The 16,508-nt window shown below is 34.9% G+C and overlaps 1 protein-coding gene across 1 annotated transcript; it reads left to right on the forward strand.

The window, feature by feature from the left end:
• Positions 1-12,529: 12,529 nt before the first annotated feature.
• LOC143606865 (WAT1-related protein At2g37460-like) lies at positions 12,530-16,234 on the forward strand. The gene is made up of 6 exons (XM_077082495.1): positions 12,530-12,804; positions 13,072-13,134; positions 13,227-13,343; positions 14,301-14,538; positions 14,791-14,952; positions 15,754-16,234. Exons 1-6 carry the CDS (start codon positions 12,599-12,601, stop codon positions 16,090-16,092), a joined length of 1,125 nt encoding a protein of 374 aa, XP_076938610.1. The 5' UTR covers positions 12,530-12,598; the 3' UTR covers positions 16,093-16,234.
• Positions 16,235-16,508: the final 274 nt, after the last annotated feature.

Raw genomic sequence — 16,508 nt, forward strand, 5'->3', positions numbered from 1 at the left:
GGAAAGATGTTCAAAATGGTCAAGTTAACCAACTTTCTTTTTAAAATAGTATATTGGGTTTTCAAGCGAACCCAAAAAGGTTTAATGAGAGCTTGACAAGTAAGCTCGTTTGGCATACAAGGCACCCTTGTAGTCGTCACGTATTAACACAAAAAACCAGGGGGTCAACCAACATCTCGCACATGATATTACCCAGCTACAAGAGAGCTGGAAAATACATGTCTTTGGCCTTCGCAAAAGTGGTGTCGGGTGGAGAAATTAGACAAACCTAACTAAAGTGGTGTCGCGTGGGAAATGAGACAAGCTCAACTATAGTGGTGCCAAATCATATATAAGTTGACCACAGAGGTACCGGGAACCCGACACCTCTACAGCTGAGTTATACATGATTTGGCACCACTATAGCCGGGTAAGTGACTGATAGAAACCGAAAATTTGGTTTATTAAAATAGACAAGAACAATGATAGTTAGCTCGATTCTAGATGAACTATTTTCCAATTAATTCGATTCGAGAAGGATTAGATATCCAATTACAAGGATTTTCACCAAGTGAATTGATAAACATAAACATCGATGATCCATAGACTAAAACATAAACACATAAACAGATCTAATAGTATTAATGCTCTCCACGGGTTGGATATGTATCAATACGTGGGAGTGATATGTCGTGATCATGCCCTAAAATTCTCGTAAAGTACTTGTTCCTTTACTTTGTCATACTTTGTCAAAGTTTTGCCCATCTCTATATTTGCTTGTTGTTGCTTCCAAAATTTGAGCTCTAAAATTTTCTTTTTATTAGCTTAAAGGGCATGTAACGTTCTCAAATTCTCCATGTATGTTCCTATCTATAAAAGTTTAATACATCTTTTTTTTTCTTTTTCTTTTCTTCCTTCTTTACCATTACTAGAAATACATACTTTCAATTTCAAAAGAATCACCAACTAAAGAATTAGGTAGGTGACGAAAGCCAATAAACCAATCATAATATCAAAAAGTTAAAGTTAAATTATTATTATTATTATTATTATTATTATTATTATTATTATTATTATTATTTTTTATTAAGATCATTGTGATCACACACTACTTAGGGAGTTTGTTTACCCAACTCGATAAATTAATTATTATTATATTGTTGCATGCAATCAATGTTGTAAAAGTAGGTCTACAAGGTCGGGTATTACTCGAGTAATTGTTACAAGGTATGGTATCGAGACAACATACTTTAACTTTGCCTATTACTAATAATCAATCAAATGTGGTCAAACTAAGCCAGCATCGGATCTAGTCGATCAGCTTGAGTCGAATTTAAATTTAAAAAATAAAACATAATTCATTTTCAATAATATTAAAGAACGAATATCATTTTTTAAATTAATGATTAGCAATTTTTAGAATAACTTAGCATTTACAAATATATTTATCTTATTTATATTGGTGATGAACCGGTGAATTCCATGTATGCTGTCGTAGTGTGAAATAAAAATGTCACGTGCAGGTTGCTAGAATTGGTGGTATTAGAATTAAAATCAGTTACATACGTATCTGAACATTGATCGATTAATGTTGTAAATGGTGGACTCGAAATTTTAAATCAGCTATATCATTATCCGCATCGATGAATTTGGTCAATTGGAGGTTGATCATACCATATTTTAAGAAATACGGACCAACTAAATGTTTAAATCAATTGTCACGTTTGTATTTGTATTTCATTTTAGTTATAAAATTGATCATATTTGTTTGTAATATTTGTATTTAAGATTTTTTTTATATACTTTTTGTATTAAACCGGTGTCAAACACAAAGATTACATGTTACATGTGGTGTTAATTTCTAAACTGACTCTATGTAAGCTAATATGACTTGTTAGCTCAATATGTGTACTTTTCATTAATCTAATTGGACCTAACACTAATTAACAATGGTTAGTACTAACCGACACATCAAAATTTAAACTTTTTCTCAAAAACCCCACTTTTTTCTACAACAACAAACCTCTACAAACCCATTAAAAACTATTAAAACTATATATATAATGTACATATATATATATATGTGTGTGTGTGTGTGTGTATGAGAGAGGGATGAGACATTGGGACCCACTTTGGTTGTTTGTTACAAGTTTGTAGCCAAGAACTACAACTTAGCAAACTTCCTCTACAATAGTAAAGTTTGTGATGAGGCTTGTCCAATGAATGCCACATAGATTCAAACCTAGGGACATAAAGCCCATTGTGGGTGACATGTCGTAATTAGGGATCCCTCGTTGAAGGATTAAGTCATGATCTGTTGTTGAAGTCAGCGTCAATGATCTGTCAGTGATGATATAGTCGACGAACTATTGGAGTAGGTTTCTACTGGTGAAGATAAGTCTTTTGGTGATCCTTCAGTAAAGTCCTTACCCACAACCTGATTTCCAATAAACTATGATCAGTGACGGATTACCCACGTACAAACAATTCACCGACGAATTCAGGACAAGTTTTTATATTTGAAAAGAAAACGTATAATGAAAAGAACAAGCTGGGACGTAACGCAATGTACAAAACTTTTACAAGTTTATATACATACATTATGATTTGATGACATTAGACATTTAGAAGTGCATGCATGACATACCTTTGAAAAAAGATCACTTAGCCCAAGCTAGTGACATGCATCTTTATATCCAAAACCCTAGAAGCATGTAGAGTCTCACATCATGCAAAAATACAAGAAAGTATTAAAAGAGACGTTTGTTTGTGACAAATTTTGCTTGAATATGATAACCACTTGTTAATATTGTCAAATATAAACCAAATTATTACGTAAACGAGTTGGTTCGGAGATAAAGTTGAGAAATGATAAAGTTATTACATTTCTTTATGCTTTATTGAAACGGATTGGTTGTACGTAGAGGTGTTAATTTACTACGCGATAAGGACTTAACACGAATGATGAAACTTGCGGATTTGGATTTAGTCTGAATTGGGGTCGAGTCGATTTTGGGTGGCACTCGTGAATACATTTAAAATGGATTATGTTTGGGTTGACCTGACAGGTTTGAGGGCTGATTAATTTAATTTTTGGTTTTTTTTCTTGTTAAATTGTGTTTTTATGTAATTGTTTGAAATGGCTTGAGGGCATTTGGGTATCAACTTTTGAAAACTAGACATGGATATGGTTAATTTATCACTCTCTTCTATTTGATGTTGTGGAAAAAAAAGGTTTATTTTTTTTAGCAATTTAGACGGTTTTCAAAGACTAGAATAGGTTTTCTATATTGGATGAAAAACCCAATATTAGTGATGTAATGATAGTGTGATTGCCCATTTAGCCTTTTGTTAATGGATGGTTTTTTTTTCCTTAATGGAGTTAAGCTGTTTAAGAAAAGAAAAAAATCAACAATTTATGAGAATTATTTTGAAGTGATGCAATTGACCTTTTTGTTTTTTTTGTCTAATGACATGCTATAGACAGTTAGGGGTGCAAACGAGCCGAGTTGCTCGTGGGCTATTCGAGATCGGCTCGTTAAAAAGCTCGATCAAGTCGAGCTTAATCGATCCTGAGCCCGAGCTTGAGCTTAAAAGTAAGCTTGTTTAATAAACGAGCCCGAGCTTTACTTATCGAGCTCGAGCTAACTCGCGAGCCTAAATGAGCCTGCCATTTATATAATTTTTTTAAAATATATATTCAATAATTATTAAGTAATATGTATAATGTTATGAAAAAAAATATAAATAACTAAATAATATATATTATTTTATACATAAATTATAATAGAAAAAATATATTAAAATAATTATAATTAACTAAAAATTAATTGATAAATAATAAACGAGCCGAGCCCGAGTCGAGCTCGAGCTTGAAAACCTGCTCATGAGCCAAGCTCGAGCTTTGAAAATAGAGCTCGAAACAATCCGAGCTCGAACTCTGTGTAAGTTAAACGAGCCTAGCTCTATCCTAATCGAGCTCGAGCTCGGCTTGGCTCGCTGCACCCCTAATAACAGTTAAGGTTTGAGATCTTAAGGTCTATGGCATAAAACCTGAATTAGGGATTTTTTTTTCATAGTTATGAGTTTCCTCCTTGATGGTGTGTTTGGTTGAGTCTGATCTAAAGCATCAAAGTCAGTATAAACATCGATATCCCATTTCAAGAAAATTTACCCGGATATTAGGGTAGTTCCAAACGTTACTGAAGAGGTATGTACCCGCCTCAACACCGAGCAAGGCGGGTCAACCCACAAGATAAAGACATTATGAAGGCACAAAGCCAAAACTTATGCGCATGGCGCATACAAAACATGCTCAGGCATCATATGCCCAGGCACACATATGCTTGCGCATCACATATGCGCGCGGCGCATCAGCGCGCGGCGCACATCACATGCTCGTGCATATCACATCTGCGCATGAAATATCTGCGCGTGAGAATAAAGAGAAGACCTCGCGCATCTTCAGGATTGGCGCATATCACACATGCACATAATCGACCTCGTCCTTATCCAAATCAGGATTAGGGCAACCTTGATTGTGCACGTCAGACAACCTTCTAGAAGGTATCTTTTTAAGGAGTAAGAATATGCTGATGTTGACAGCTGCCAAATGAAAGGTCGACAACTCAGCATGACACATGTGCTACCACGTGATTACAACCAACGAGAAAGCGCCAGGTGTCCCAGAGGACACATGGCGCAGTGCGATTGGAGGAGGCCAACGAGGCTGAGCCCAATCAGTGGAAACCCTAGTACTATAAATACAGCATCAACTCCACTTTGATGGAGACATTCATACTCAATCATTGACAGTTACAGGCAGTGATATCACATTCAATCATATTGAATTACATTCACTCACAGTCAGTTACATACAAACACACAGTCACACAATCATACAGTATTGAGCTATTAAGCAATACTCTTGAGATTCCCTTACTCACATATTATTATCTTCTCCTACACATACTTATTCTCATGCCGGAGGGTTACCCCAAAGAGGACCCCTCTGTCCCTTTCTGAGGGGTAAGTTAACGGCGTTGTTCATTTTGTAGGTGGAAGAACACAGATCCAGAAGAACCATCGGTGAAATAGTACAATCAAAACCCGAGGAAAGTAGATCTGCTACCAGTTAGGAGATCCACGTTTCTTCAGTTACTAAAAGAAATTGAAAGTGATTATTAATGCTGGTTACTATGATAGTATGATATATTGATATCAAGTCAAAAGTTTCGCCTAGATCTGACTACTATCTTCATCAATAGGTCTGTCGGTATAGTGTCATTAAAATAATTCACCAATGCTAGAATACGAAAAAAAGTAAAATATTATTAAAAGTTTAAAACTAATGTTATAATAATATAGTTAAAACCAAAAGGGCCGACATATATCAAGTAAATTGTTACAGACCAATTTTCCACCTTAAAAACATTAAAGGGCAAAAGGATATATCATTTTGGACATACAATATTTTTTTCCATAATAGCTTTAAAGCAATGGCTTTTTGACTAAAAGTATATTCAGTGCAATCCCATTCAACAAATCACCATGTATAATTCACTAAATCAATAAAAAAAAATGAACCAACACTTGTATTGTGTCATCTTTACTCTTTGACGGGCGGGAGTGTGTCCGTCCATATGATTCACGTTTACAACAGTTACGATTGATATGTTTACGACACCATAGGAGTGGTGAAATGATATGTGAATCAACAAAATCAGACAATTAGAGGGACAAAAGTGGTTTTGGATTAGAAAGATGGTTATAATGGTGGGTTGCCTATAAGGAAAGCACAAGTAGTCACTAATGGAGCCAAATGACCTTTCGACTCTGGCAAGCGTCAATCATGTGTATGTTTTGTCTGTTGGCGGGTCAGACTGGTTTGATACGAGTTTAAATGGACCACGTTGGGATGTAGGCTTGTGGCAAAAACCCTTTTTGTTCATTTTCTTAATGTTTAATGAAGACTTAATCGCCAATAAAAAAAAACTTGCAGAGGTACTATGCATTAAAATTGGAATTTAACTACCTCCAACCCGTTTGATCCATTTCCTTGTAACTTTTTTCTCTTTAAATACAAACCATATGGATCTCTTTGAATCGTGTAAAGATCACTTCAAGATTTAAATATTGTGTTGTTACTTATAAATATCAATCACGTGATTCAATGAGAAATACAAGAACAAATATGCAAGTTGTGTTTTGAGAAAATGTAACATAACTAGGCGAAAGACATTCGTTATTTATGTGGGGAGCTATCACAACGATTTGTTGACGCATTGCAACTCTATGTGAAAGAATGTAACTCTTGAAGATCATGTTACATGCAACTTTTCATCAGTCATGCAACGTCAAAGCATCTTCTGTGTCTAAGGCTTTGGCCCTTGGACCCCGATGGGGGCACCACCCCCTTTGGAACTCCATGCTCTTAGGTGCTTGAAAACATAATAGATTTTACCAAAGTGTACTTCAAACCCTAAACCCCGGCTTTCCATTAAGCTTCGCCAATGTTAAAAGACTACCAAATATCTCCAGACATCCCATAAGCTTTTAATTTTACAGTTAAGATCCACCAAATGTGGGCTCCATCAAGTCATAAGATGAAAGCTTTATTTAGGGTGCTGCTAAACGTACCCCCCTTACTCCATTTTTACTAAATATACCCCCCCTGAACTTATTACATAAATTACAATTAGCTCTTGATATTATTTATATACATATTAGTCCCTACAACATTACTTTCATTTGATAACCTCCACTACATATATCAAACTAAAAACTATCAAGTATTACTATTAATTTATTTTTTTAATATTAATATTTTTAATATTAAATAAATATTTATAATATTTTTTTTAAATTTAATAGTATATATATTTATAATATCCTTATTTTACCACTTTATCTTTTACAAAATAAACCAAAAACCCAAAACCCTAAACCCGAAACCCTAAACCCTAAACTCGAAACCAAACCCTAAACCCGAAACCCGAAACCGAACCCTAAACCCGAAACCGAACCCTAAACCCTAAAACCGAAACCCGAAACCGAACCCTTAACCCTAAACCCGAACCCTAAACCCTAAAACCGAAACCCTAAACCCGAAACCCGAAACCGAACCCTAAACCCGAACCCTAAACCCTAAAACCGAAACCCTAAACTCGAAATCATAAAAGAAAACGCAACTTGTAAAAAAATAATATTAAATCCTTACTTTTGTGCTAATTTGGTAATTATATGATTTCAAGGGTTAATATGAAAGTTGGTTTTTCCAAGTGGGGGGGGGTATGACAAGCAACCAGGGGGGGTACATTTAGCCTAACCCTTTATTTATTTAACAAAAAGTAACAATATGTATTATGTGCGTTAAACAATACTTAATTGAATGCACGAATGAAACTTATGTATTATGCATTAACCAATTGGTTAAGCTTTAAATTATTAATTACATAATTTTGACTAGTAGTAAAGTTATCCATAAGTCATGTAATAGATGTTTGTCAAATATATACATAAAAGCTACGTTTCTGAGTGCACGTGCATGTTTTGATAAAAAAGTTATATTATTTTTTTTTAGAAAAAAACTTGATGGTTAGAGCGTCAAAATCAGTAAGACCATGTGTTATGTGACATTCTTCTCATTTTTCATCAATTGTCACGTTTGTATCATCTTAGACTCTTAGTGCCACTCAGCTTTTCCACTACCATTCAACCTCACCACTCAATCCATATTATAACCCATTTCATTCATTCTCCATCATTTCTTTTTTATTTAATAAAAAAAGGAAACAAAAAGAATAGAAAAAAACGAAAAGTTTGATTGGCTCCCACTTCCACTGTCCTTCAAAGGATGTGCATAACCGTAGTCATTTGGGTCATTCCCTGCATGAGGGAGATGGGGGTGGCGTGGTATTCAAATAGCTCATTTGCATGACCATCGTGTCACGCAAGAACCTTGAAGGGTCTTAAATGAACCATACTCCATAATCAAACATTATGGAGGTTTAGTTTGTTTATATTCCTTTGCACGTCCTTCCACTTTGACTTTGTTTGGTGAATAGCTCCCACTTGTTTGAAACGTTTACAAAACCAGCCCTCTAAACTCTAAAGTCATCTGATATTTATCAAGTTTCAGTTATCCGGATTTAGATATGCGGACCCAAGCTTTCACTAACGCCGTTTCTTTGGTGTGATTCTATGGCCTTGGCTTCTTCTCAGTAGAACCGATCATGGGGAGTTCGGTTGTTGGAGTGGAGCCGGCAAAAATGACATCACTAACTTCCTTGGGTGGGTCTCGGTACTCAAAATCTGGATTTTGGGTTTCTGGTTGGTTTACTACAATTTTTTTAAAAGACCAAACGAAAGATAAAAATACAACTTACAAGACACAAAAGCCCTATAACTGTGATAGTTGTAACTCCGTGTACTTTTATTGAAACAAATTATTTTTTATATTGTTGTGGTGAAAAGATGGGCATTTGGCAATTTGAATTGATCAAATTGTGAGTTGTGAACTAGACTGTGTCTATACTCTATACCATGTCTCCCATGAATATGAAGATAAGGCTGAGGGGTGTGGGGGGCGCGAGAGGGGGCGCGAGTGGGGGCTCCAGCCAATAATATTGTGACGTGTGGCAGAGAGAGAAACTTGATAAGATGGGTGTTGGTTGTGGTGCTCGCGCCCCGGGACATGGTGTGGAGGGGCGCGAGAGGGGGCGCGAGCGGTTTTTTTTTATTTATTTATAAATGTATTAAAAAAACGTATTATTAAAAAAATCATAAATTATTTAAAAAAACACACATTAATTAAAATAACACATTAATATCTAAAAAAACACACATTATACAAACAAAGTCTTAACATAACACATAGTCCAAAATCACATCCTGCTATATATCTCACTCACTTCTTGTCTCTACCTTTGAACAAATATCTCTTCTGTCTGTCTCCAGTCTTCCTTCAATGGACTTCCATCATCACCATTCTTCTTCTTCTAGACAGTCTCCATCACTTGCTCTACCTCTTTTTCCCTCTGAAATCACATCTTCTTCCTCTACCAAAAGTATATATATATAACTCTATCTCTCTCTCTCTCTCTCTCTCTATATATATATATATATAACTAGTTTATTAAAATTTTTTTTTTTAATAAACTTAAAGAGCCAACGGCTCAATTTATAAAGCCCCAACGGTCATGCACGCATTCCGAAGACCCCTTCACGCCCATTCCCAGCCGCTACTGGCCTTGCGCCTGCCTCTTTTTCCGCGCTCGCGCCCCTCTCGCGCCCCTCTCGCGCCTCGGTGGTGTGGTGCTCGCGCCCCGGGGCGCGAGCGGATGGGCTCACGCGCCCCCTCTAGCGCTCCACACCCCTCAGCCTAATATTACTTCCTATGAGTTAAAAGGGTTGAGTAATCAAGATATATAGACCCATCACTAGCTAACACGTCATCTTTTGAATGAATGATAGGAAGGCCATGCATAAGATGTTTCCATAACACAAGGAAAGTCTGATTAATGATTTTTGGTACAATCATTGCTACAATGCTACCCTACTTAGACTTGAGTGTTTTCATGACTAATAAAGGTTAAAGATCATGTAAAATTTCACTTTTATATTTATAGGACCAAGGGATTAGAGAATTTAATTAGGTCATGGTTATTGGATAGTCTCACTTTTCAAAATGCAAGTGTGCTTAATTTGAAAACATAAGGGTGAAGAGAGTGTCTACGGGTTGGTACCGATGGGAACACCATCCAGTTTATTTCATTATCGAGAAAAAATGTCCTTGCTTAGGTCGTGAAAGAAGAACATCCTGATAGCTGTAAAATGGATAGTTTTTTTTTAAAAAAAAAAAAAATTAAACCTATAAATAAAGACACCATTTAACACTTTTACACAAACATTTCATCAAAATAACTCCTTTCTTTTTTACAAAACTTATTCGACCTATGGATTGTTCTCGCAAAATCAAGGGTTGAAAAAAAAGGGAAAGTCAGTAGTTCTTGTAATCACAAGCTTAATGTTCAAATCCCACAAAACCAAATGTCGATGTCGTCCTAAATGCCATCCTGTTTCCAAAACTCACGTCACAATACGACTCGTATTTGCATTTGTCCTGGACCTAAATTTCCCACAACAATCTCAAATACCAACCACACCCTCTCCATTCCCAAACCAATTTTCGGGATTTGTCCACCTTTTGCATGAGCCGATGCCGATGCTTGTCCCATATAATTACTCCCAACCCCGTAACAATCTCAAAACCTTAACTACACCAACGCAAGAGTCTGAAGATTTGGACACCAATGAACAAAACAACCCATCTAATGAACAATCCTACGAATCACCAGATCCGGCTCCACATAAAGAAAACAAAAACACTAGGAAAAATAAGGCAACACCATAAAACGATCAAGAATAGGTGGATTTAGCCAAAGTGTGGGTCTCGATAGAAGGACCCGAAAAATGGAATCAACAAAAAACACAACTTGTTTTGGAAAGCAATCCTTGATCACTTCATTAATTAATAGAATATTATTTAAATTTGATATTATGTTATATTAATTTAAGAAATTTGAACTTAATTTGTTTATTTGTGAAAAGAAAATTAAAATATAAAATGGGTGAAATTTGATTGAGATGGAACGAGACCATATCACCACTTGAAAGATGGTTAGGGATGAATTTGTGGAAATCTTATGTGGCAACTACGTAGATAAGTGAATGGTGAAAGATGAAGATAACCGCTCCCTCCACACTTAGACCATGTGTGGCTGGATAACGTCCAAATCACTACCCACCACCACATCAGAGCCACATCCACTAATCATCGCCAGGGGGCACCCTATGCGCCCTATCAACGTTAATAAATGTCCCTTCAGGTTATCACTTGGTGTCGTGTTGGATTGTTAATGCCCTTGAGGTGGTACTCTGATACACTTAGGGCTATTTGGTAGCCTCTTAATGGTCATTAAGAGACTACCTCTTAATGATTTAATGACCAGTAAGAGACTACCTCTTAATGGTTAATAGGTAACCTTAAGTCTGAATGATTAAGAGGTAACGAACTATTAAGATGCAACAATTAAGAGGCTACCAAACAATGGTGAAAATTGTCAAAATATTAAGTTAATTCTGGATTTTCGGGTTAAGTTTGAGGAAGCTTGAGATACAATCTTTTAAACGTTACATAATCCTACTTTTAGATACTTCTATAAATCATCTACATGTGCAACTTACAAGGTTTAAGTCCTCCACCTCTAAAATAGAGTAAATAAACCTTTCGGCACGCCATATCCCCTGAATACAAGAAGTGTGAGATAGGAGTATTCAAAATCGGATATCCGAATTTCATATATCCGGAATTTTCTTATAGTTGCTATCATTATTCGAATCCTTATCCAAAGTTTTGGATTCGGATATCCAAACATATATCCAAGTTTTAAAAGATATTTATTAATTAATAATTTCAGTATATATCATATATTGAATAAGTGAACTATCCAAAATATTAGAAATTTTCTAAAATTACTATTCGAATCCGAATCCGAATCCAAAAATTTAGAAAACTGAATTTTTAGATATTTTGGATTCAGATAATTCGGGTTTGTTCGGTTTCAAATATGGATGTTTACACACCCCTAGCTTGACATATTAATTTTGGTAGCCATTACAAAATTTTCTAATCAAACAATATTTAGACCATTGTGTAGTTTTACAAACCCGGACTCTGTTTCTCTTGTACTAGATTACTAGATAATTATGTTTGCTACAAAACATGATTTCTAACAATTTGATATCTTTGAAAACTCGGTAATTTATAATGTAACCGATTTGACGCAAGCGCAAAAACATCATTTGCCGATGAGGAGCTTATCCAAAAGTTGACACACAAATAACAATTGAACAAGGAGAAGTAGAGCAAAAAATACCCGAACTTCAAATGGGCATAACTCATACTACAATCAGAGTTACGGGGCCAATTATCAGTCGGAGGAAAACTCTTTATGAGCCGGATTATGTGACAACCCGCCATAGGCAAATTGGCCGCTGTTAGATCCAAATTCCTTGATTTAAAATCCCAATTTCACCAATCAAAATTTTTTCCCAAATTTTGCAACCTTCAAACGACTTCATATTTAGCAGAAACGTGACTGATGAGCGTAATGAGCGTGATTTACGTCTTTATTTATAGGTTTAATTTCAATATTTATAAGTTAATTTGTAATTTCGAAATTTTGTCATGCTAAATTCTAATAATCCCTATACAAGTGCTCCTTGTGTATTATGTGACACATGCATTAAAACTTAATCTAAAAAAAACTTATATCTAAAAATATGAGAATTATTATCTCTGTTTATTTATGCTTTCTGTGTCATTATCAATTTCTTTAACCATTATCTTGAGCCCGTTATAAATTTCATCAAACAATCATGTACAAAAGGTGTTTTATCATAAAGTGGTCGGCAATACTTATTGCTACAAAGCTTGTTTTGACTGGCACACAAGTGTAGTATATAAACACATGAAGCAAGCAATTTCTAAACAACCAAATACAAGTGTTTTGAAACAAAAAACTTTAGTTTCAAACACACATTAATCAATCAAAAAATGACTAAGTTTCATGAGTGCATGAGTGAGTTCTTTAAAAATGGGAAGCCATTTTTCGCTGTCATCTTTATACAATTCGGGTTTGCTGGAATGGACATATTATCAAAAGCGGCTTTGAATGAAGGCATAAGCAATTATGTATTCGTTGTTTATCGCCATGCCGTTGCCACCATTCTCATGGCTCCTTTTGCTATTATTTTTGACAGGTATATATATGTAGGGGAAAGTTGACGTACAAACTAAAAAATTGTACATAACATGCGAATCAAATAGTGTAATTATATAATTACATCGTAATGTAATTACAACATAGTTGTAATTACACTATAATTACACGATGTTGTATATATAATAATTATACTACATAATTCTCACAGTTAGCACGTTATTTAATTTGTATTTGATTCAAACCAATTAATTTTATTATAAATTTGTGTGCACTTGTGTTATATATTACATTATTTTGAAACTAGGAAAATAAGGCCAAAGATGACACGCTCGGTTTTCATCAAGATTATGTTTCTCGCGCTACTAGAGTAAGTTTTGCAATTATAAATAAACCGATGTTTGCTAGACATGTCTGATTTGTTAGATGTTTGAATGACGGGTTTATGTATATATCGTGCAGGCCGGTTATTGATCAGAACTTGTTTTTTATGGGAATGAAAGCTACAACAGCAACATTTACAGCTGCAATGACAAATATTCTTCCTGCTATAACTTTTGTCATGGCATGCATTCTAAGGTGAGAAGTCATTAACATGCACAAGGATGCATGCATGAATTTATGTTAAACAAACAAACGTATCATTTATAATCCCACTCACAGCATTAGCTATTGATAAGGTCTATGACGAGAACAGACCTTAACCTTATCACAAAAAGGATAGAGAGTCTGCTCCTCTAAGACTGGGTTCATTTTTTTTATTTTTTATTTTTTTCTATTACGTTTATAAATTTAGAGTGTAGTCATTCATCTAACATAATATGTAGCTAGTAAAAATATGAGAAAACAACCATAGCCTAACATAACGATGATAAGTAAACTCTTACATATTTATTTACTAATTATTAATTAACTAATATTAAACAAGACCTCAACCAAGTTATATGTTAGTACCAAATTTGGCGGCTAAGCCATCTTTTCTTATTTTGCAAAAAATAGTTGACAGCTTAAAATATAAATTGTGGAAAAGATTATTTTTAAAATAAACTTATATAATGTCTTTTTAAAGCACAAAATGATCACCTTTCACTTACTTTTTATTAATTGTTAATTGTCTTAAAATTAGATTGGTTGCTAAAATCTATAAGAAATCATAAGTCGGTTTCTTTTTTGCACGTAACTTAAAGTTGATAGTAATTATTAAAAGCAAGAAAAAGTGTGTGCTTATTAAAGTTGAAATATTTTATAATTTTATGCACACAACCACTTAAATAAAATAACTTAAATAAAATAATATGATATGAAGATTACCTTTGTTATTGACTTATAATTGTAAAAGACAATCATTAGCTAGGTTTGAATATTACCATTAGAGAAATTATTATTATTATTATTATTATTATTATTATTATTATTATTATTATTATTATTATTATTATTATTATTTCAATTCAATAGTTTAAATTTCCGAATATGGTTAAAATTATTATTATTTCAGTAAAATAGTTTAAAATTTCCGAATTGTTATTCTTTCAGACTTGAGAAGCTAAACATGAAGGGCATACGAAGCCAGGCGAAGGTAGTTGGGACGGTTACAACGGTTGCAGGAGCAATGGTGATGACACTGATGAAAGGCCCGATTATTGAGCTATTTTGGACAAAAGAAAGGACTTTTCATGAGGTTGCAAACCACGTAGATCTTCGTCATTCTTTAAAGGGTGCGATTATGATTGCGGTTGGATGCTTCAGTTGGTCCGGTTTTATGGTTCTACAAGTGAGAATTGCCTACATCTTTATATAACATAATATATATTATTTAGTCGTTTTATCATAATTTTTTATTTAGTAATGCTTAATATTTTATATTAAATAAACTGTATAAATAACAGTCTTGTTTAGGCTCACGGGCCTACAAACGAATCATTTCAACCCGGCCCATTTTGACCACTTATCTAACGCGCTTGACAAGCCCGTATGGCAAGAACTAAAGGCCAGATTACTAACTTTTTTTCTGGTGTACATGTAGGCAATCACACTAAAGTCTTATCCTGCTGAGCTATCACTAACGGCGTGGATATGCGTGATGGGAACTATTGAGGGAGCAATAGTTGCACTAATAATGGAAAGAGGAAACACTGCAGTATGGGCTCTAAAATGGGATACATCACTAGTTGCAGTTGTATACACCGTAAGTAATTTCGGCCCGTTTACTTTCAAACGCGTCATAGTTTGACTAAATCCGCCCAAACTCCATTTTTGATGTATAAAGCCTCCTAAATCGTTTTATTCCAAGATTTAAATTATTGTGGATCAACCAGGCCCGGCCCGTTTACTTTCAAACGCGTCACAATTTGAGTAAATCCGCCCAAAGTCCATTTTTGATGCATACAGCCTCTCCTTTTATTCCAAGATTTAAATTATTGTGGATCAACCGGGCCCGGCACAACATGGCCCGGCCCGTTTACTTTCAAACGCGTCACAATTTGAGTAAATCCGCCCAAAGTCCATTTTTGATGCATACAGCCTCCTAAATCCTTTTATTCCAAGATTTAAATTATTGTGGATCAACCGGGCCCGGCCCGTATACTTTCAAACGCGTCATAATTTGAGTAAATCTGCCCAAAGTCCATTTTTGATGTATACAGCCTCCTAAATCGTTTTATTCCAAGATTTAAATTATTGTGGATCAACCCTGCCCGCCCCGGCCCGTTTACTTTCAAACGCGTCATAATTTGAGTAAATCCGCCCAAAGTCCATATTTGATGTATGCGGCCTCCTATATCGTTTTATTCAAAGATTTAAAATATTGTAAATCAACCCGACCCGGCCCGTTTACTTTCAATCGCGTCATAATTTGAATAAGGTGCCCAAACTCCATTGCTAATGTATATAGCCTCCTAAATCGTTTTATTCAAAGATTTAGATTAATGTAGACCAACCCGGCTCGGCCCGTTTCAAAAGTTATTGACTATGTGTTGTGTGTATGCAGGGTGTAGTATGTTCGGCTCTAGCGTACTACATTCAAGGAATAGTAATGAAAATGAGAGGTCCCGTGTTTGTGACTGCATTTAGCCCGTTAAGCATGGTAATTGTGGCAGTGATGGGATCGATTATTCTAGCCGAGCAAATGTACCTTGGAAGAGTTATGGGAGCCATTGTGATAGTTGCAGGGTTGTATCTTGTTGTGTGGGGTAAAAGCAAGGATCAAGAAGTCGAGTCTCTTCCGGTTAGCGAAGAACTCAAAGAAAGTTGCAATGATAAGATCACCACCGGCAAAGGATCAGATGAAGCTTCGGATAATCATAACCGGTTGAATGGTTTAGCTTAATGATGTAGTAAAATGTTCAAAATGTTGTCGCGCTTTAATAAGTGTGTTTCGGTTTTATTTATGAATTAAAGGAACCCTAAGCTGTGTTGTACTGGTTTGTGCAAGCACATTTTCTGTATGCATTCTGTTTAAAAACGAATATCGAGTGCGCAATCAGAAACTTTCAATTTTCGGGTCGAATGTTATTCTTTTTACATGTTTCAAGTATTATGTTTATATTAAGTTATGAATATTTTTTAAATTTCATAAACTTATGTTAAACAAAATTAAATTTTATTAATTGGCATGGACTGGTGTCAACTGCAAACAACTAGAGCATATTGGATGAGCATTTTATCTTCTTCGATCTTGAACCCGAAAAACTTCACTATTTTCAAATGCTTAACTTGAAAACTGTTCAAATCATCGGTCCAAAT

The sequence above is a fragment of the Bidens hawaiensis genome, unplaced genomic scaffold, assembly GCF_021521415.1.
Source record: "Bidens hawaiensis isolate Kalapana, Puna unplaced genomic scaffold, B.hawaiensis_p1.1 tig00002123_1, whole genome shotgun sequence".
NCBI lineage: Eukaryota > Viridiplantae > Streptophyta > Magnoliopsida > Asterales > Asteraceae > Bidens > Bidens hawaiensis.

Bases quoted from the DNA above. Each gene is read 5' to 3' on its own strand.
- LOC143606865 (XM_077082495.1), top strand. From the start codon at position 12,599: ATGACTAAGTTTCATGAGTGCATGAGTGAGTTCTTTAAAAATGGGAAG. The intron at 12,805-13,071 runs GTATATATATGT...TTTTGAAACTAG, and splicing joins TTTGCTATTATTTTTGACAG to GAAAATAAGGCCAAAGATGA. The intron at 14,953-15,753 runs GTAAGTAATTTC...GTGTGTATGCAG, and splicing joins TAGTTGCAGTTGTATACACC to GGTGTAGTATGTTCGGCTCT.